This window comes from Solanum verrucosum, unplaced genomic scaffold (genome assembly GCF_900185275.1).
Source record: "Solanum verrucosum unplaced genomic scaffold, falcon-dt-bn FXZP01000110.1, whole genome shotgun sequence".
In the NCBI taxonomy this organism is placed as follows: Eukaryota; Viridiplantae; Streptophyta; class Magnoliopsida; order Solanales; family Solanaceae; genus Solanum; species Solanum verrucosum.
Window position 1 is genome coordinate 1,615,009 of NW_026020370.1, and position 4,752 is coordinate 1,619,760.

The following is a 4,752-nucleotide window of genomic DNA, read 5'->3' on the forward strand; positions in this document are numbered from 1 at the left end:
CACTTGGACTCTAGCATCCCTAGTGACTTGAGCCGTTAGAGCATGAGTCAAGGTTTGGAGAGTTGTCCTTATCTCCAAATTGGTCATAGCCCCCTTATTATTAGGAGCTTGAGGATCTTGAGGTCCTTGAGGACCTTGGGGAGGAACTCCCTCATCATTAGCAATCTCCTCTTCCACTCTTCTTACAGCCGCTCTTCTGGTATTCATATTCCTATATGCACAAGAAAAGGGTTAGGAAAAGGACATTCATAGAGTTACGACTCTTAAGCACAACTAAAGAATAGTGAAAGAAGTGAAAGTTCCTGAATATCTTATAGCCTCTCATTCATAAATGTGGCGCGCTTCACACTCATGAACAAGACTCTACTAGACGTGGTTCATAAGACATCAACCCTAAAATTATCACAAAACTTTATGCTCTGATACCAAGTATGTCATTACCCGGGGTTATTCCCTAGGAGTAACATGGCGTAATTGACGCCTAAGGGTCACATACAAGCCCTTAGCACAATCATCACATAAAGACATAGAATAATGTGGAAAAATTTGAAACTTTTACAATATAAGTCAACTTCTTTTCATAACGAAAATAGGAACTAGACTTGTCTCAATTACTATCTATAACATAAAAGTACAAATAAGGTTTAAGCCCTTTACATAATTAAATTCTCCAAAAATAGGAAATACAATATAGTCTAGAACATAGAAGGTAAACTAGAAAATAGAATCAATAACATCTTGTCCTCGAACTTGAGGACTCACCAAGCCTAGGGAACAGTCGACCCAAGCTTCACTTGAAGAAGTAGTAGTCTCAACGACCGGAACTACACTCATAGTAAAGGAAAAATATGGGTTAGCACAATGAATTGTACTAAGTATGGAATCCGTGCATAAAAACCTTAAAATATACATAAAAGGGACATTTAGTTGAAAACGTCCCTTTATCTAGTTTAAAAACCATTATGCACACTTATGAAGAAACATAAATCAAACCAACATAAAATAACCCAAAGCCTTACTAGTGCAATGCAAAGGTAAGGTCCCATAACCCTATCAAATGCTAAGTATCACATTTAGGCCACCAACAACATACATATCATGCTTTACCATAACCATAGCCAACATACATAAGAGAGAAGTCATTCATACTTATATCTTTTCATACATAGTTCATAAGTCATCATAACATCATAATCATAAGAGAACCTTACCCCAACCCCTCTTAGAGTCTACTTGTGCATTGCATAAGTGAAGTCCCATACCCTCACTCATACTAAGAAGGACTCCTTAAGAAGTCATAATTAAAGTCCATGTTCTTACCATAGTTCATATTCATACCATTAGGGAAGAATTGCATTAACCAACATAGACCATTTGAGGGACATGGAATTTGGTGTTCTACCCCCACACCGGAAAGAGGTGTCCTACCTGCCTAAGGTAGAACTTTCATAATAGCTTCTAGGTGGATCCACTAGCTAAGACCGATGTGGGCACATAGTTATGGGAAATGGGGATTGCTACTAGAAACCCGGACTACTAGCTTAAAAGGTTTCCATCCCATGAGACGACAAGCATGGGAAGCCGGACATGCTAAACGTAAAGGCCCTCATCTCATTATCACATCCACTTGGTGCTACACATAATTCCCTTTAAAAGTGATACCAAGTCTTTACTTAAGTTTATATTCATGAAAGATTGTACTAGACACTCATGTAAACATATCATCATAATAGCTCATAGGTTTTTTTAAGTGAGAATGCTCTTTTCACTCTTGAAACATTTGCATGTGAGTAATCACATACTCATTTTCAATCAACCCAACAAGATCATGATAAACATACATACATACTTCATACATAATCAAGTGTTTAGGGTAGAGGGAAGAAGGATCTTACATCAATACCACAACATTAGATATAGGATCATTACTATCCAAGTAAATCACATACTCATATAGAATCACCATCAACATACACAAACCATAGCCAATTGCCCTTCAAGGCCATGAACCATTATCGACCCTAACTTCTAGAATTACAACATTGAATAGAGAGATTTCATGATTCAACATCCTAACAACATAAACATAATCAATTATCAACTTCCATGACCATTCAAGTCACATCTTAGTTCCCAATTTAGGAAAAAATGAAACCATGGGTCCAAGAGATATTTTTCATCAAAAACCATCAATACTACAAAAATCTAACCATAAACCATCATAATTAATCATAATAGATTATAATTGAATAATATAAATCGTTTTGGAAGAAGACCCATTATTAGAATAAAACCCTAGATTTTGGAAGTCTTAAAAACACACTTTGAAGGGACTTCTTGGGGGATAGCTACCCAAGAATGAAGAGCATCAATACCTTCGGTTGAATTCCTCATGAAATTGGAGAAGAAAGACTTGTTCTTGAACCTCTAGCTTGAGCTTTGACCTAGTTATTCAATGGAGTTTAGAGAGAGAATATTTTGAGAGGGAAGTTAAGTTGAGTTAAGTGACTGAAAACTATTTATATAGGTCGAATATAACTAATAATAACCGTCCCACATTTGAACCTTGGCCGACTTAGGCAGCTTCCCAGGTCCCATCCACGAGACCCCACCCATGGGGCGTGGATGGAACCACGGACCGTACTGGTCACTCGTGGTTTGGGCCTGGGGATTGCCATCTTTACCTTGGTCCATGCCTCACTCACGAATCCCTTCCATGGGGCGTGAGTTGGTCCACAGACCGTACTGTACGCTCGTGGAATGGGACTGGAACTTGAAGGTTTTGGGGGAGGTTTGGGGAGACTGAGTCTCGACTCACGACTCCCATATACGGGGTGTGAGTCCACCCACGTGGCATGGGTACCCCTCTCGTGAACCAAGCTATTTTTTGACAACAATTTAGGCAGCCCCCTTTGGTCCTCCTCAAGGAACCTTGGGGGGTCCTTGGGGGCTATGCCTTGACGTGTAGGTCCTCAAACATTAGTACTAGGTTAGGGAGGGAATTTTATGACTTTTATCTTCATGTTAACCTTATTTATGTCACTAGATTACATGTTTGGCTCTAGCTTAAGTCATTAGAATTCTGGTGATTCGATGTATATTACTTCTCCAAGAATTTGACCTTGAGATTAAAGATAGGAAAGGTACTGAAAATTAAATAGTTGATCACTTGTCTAGGTTGGAGGATTTTTTCCTATGTGAATAAAGGTGAGCAAATCTGGGAAGAGTTTCCTGATGAACAATTGATGGCATTAGATATCTCTCAAGTGCCATGGTATGCGGACATTGTGAATCTGATAGTAAGTGGAGACTACCCTCCGGGTGCAATCACCCAACCAAAGAAAAAGCTCAATCATGATACTAAGTTCCATATCTGGGATGAACCGTTCTTGTTCAAGAAAGTTGTGGATCGGGTAGTGAGAAGATGCATTCTAGAGTACGAAGTTCGAAAAGTTCTTAAAAGTTATCATGCTAGCCCATATGGAGGTCACCATGGAGGAGAGCGCACGACGTATAAGGTACTTCAATCTGGTTTCTTTTGGCCCTCATTATTTAAAGATTCTATTGTTTTTGTGAAGGGTTGTGATAAATGCTAAAGGTTGGGTACTATTTCAATAAGACATGAGATGCCGCTAAGTAACATTTTGGAGGTGGAAATTTTTTATGTGTGGGGCATTGACTTCATGGGTCTCTTCCCGCCATCTAGTGGAAACCAATACATTATTGTGGCTGTAGATTATGTGAGTAAATGGATTGAGGTTGTTGCTCTTCTTCTAATGATGCAAGGGTGGTGATTAAGTTCATCAAGAAGCACATCTTCACTCGCTTTGGCACTCCAAGGGCAATCATAAGTGATGGACGTAAGCATTTCATTAACCATCTAGTTAAAAATCTTCTTGCTAAGTATGGAATTCTTCATAAGGTTGCTACAACTTACCATCCTCAAACGAGTGGCCAAGTGGAGGTTTCAAATAGAGAGGTGAAGCAAATTTTGTAGAAAACGGTGAATGCGCAGAGGAAAGATTGGTCTGAAAAGTTAGATGATGTATTGTGGGCATATATGACTACGTATAAGACACCCATAGGGACTTCTCCCTATCACATAGTTTTTGGGAAATCATGTCATCTTCTGGCGGAATTAGAACACCAAGCTTATTGGGTAATTAAGAGGTTAAACTTGGACCCCGAGCTGGCCGGTAGAAAGAGAGTGAATCAACTATATGAGCTTGAGGAGTTTAGGCTCCATGCGTATGAGCATGCCAAGATTTACAAAGAAAAGATGAAGAGGTGGCATGACAAGCACATAGTTACTCGTACTTTCACTCCAGGAGAAAATGTACTACTCTTTAACTCTAGATTGAGGTTATTCCCCGAAAAACTAAGGTCTAAATGGATTGGTTCTTTCGAAGTTGTAAGAATGACACAACAGGGGGCTGTTGAACTTAAAGGTGAGTCTGGACCTACGTTCTTGTTAAATAGGCAATGGGTGAAACACTACTCTGGTGTTGATTTGGATTGTGATCGGGAGGCTCTGGAGCTAAATGATGAATGATCCAAGTTGAGTCGTGCTGCGACGTTAAACCAAGCGCTACATGGGAGGCAACCCGTGAATGATATGTAATAGGTAGTAGTTTTGCTTAATTTTGAAATTTTAGCTTAGTTTCACATTTCTAGGTGTAGAGTTTTTATTTTTTAATTTGTTATTTAGATAGGACTTCAGAAGTTATAAAGAAAAATACAAAAAGATGAGTC

At 39.1% G+C, this 4,752-nt stretch overlaps 1 protein-coding gene across 1 annotated transcript; it reads left to right on the forward strand.

The window, feature by feature from the left end:
• The first annotated feature begins 3,245 nt into the window (after window positions 1-3,245).
• Window positions 3,246-4,552, forward strand: LOC125838319 (uncharacterized). Its single transcript, XM_049517383.1, has 2 exons — window positions 3,246-3,518; window positions 4,016-4,552. The coding sequence occupies exons 1-2, from the start codon at window positions 3,246-3,248 to the stop codon at window positions 4,550-4,552; spliced, it is 810 nt and encodes a 269-aa protein (XP_049373340.1).
• Window positions 4,553-4,752: the final 200 nt, after the last annotated feature.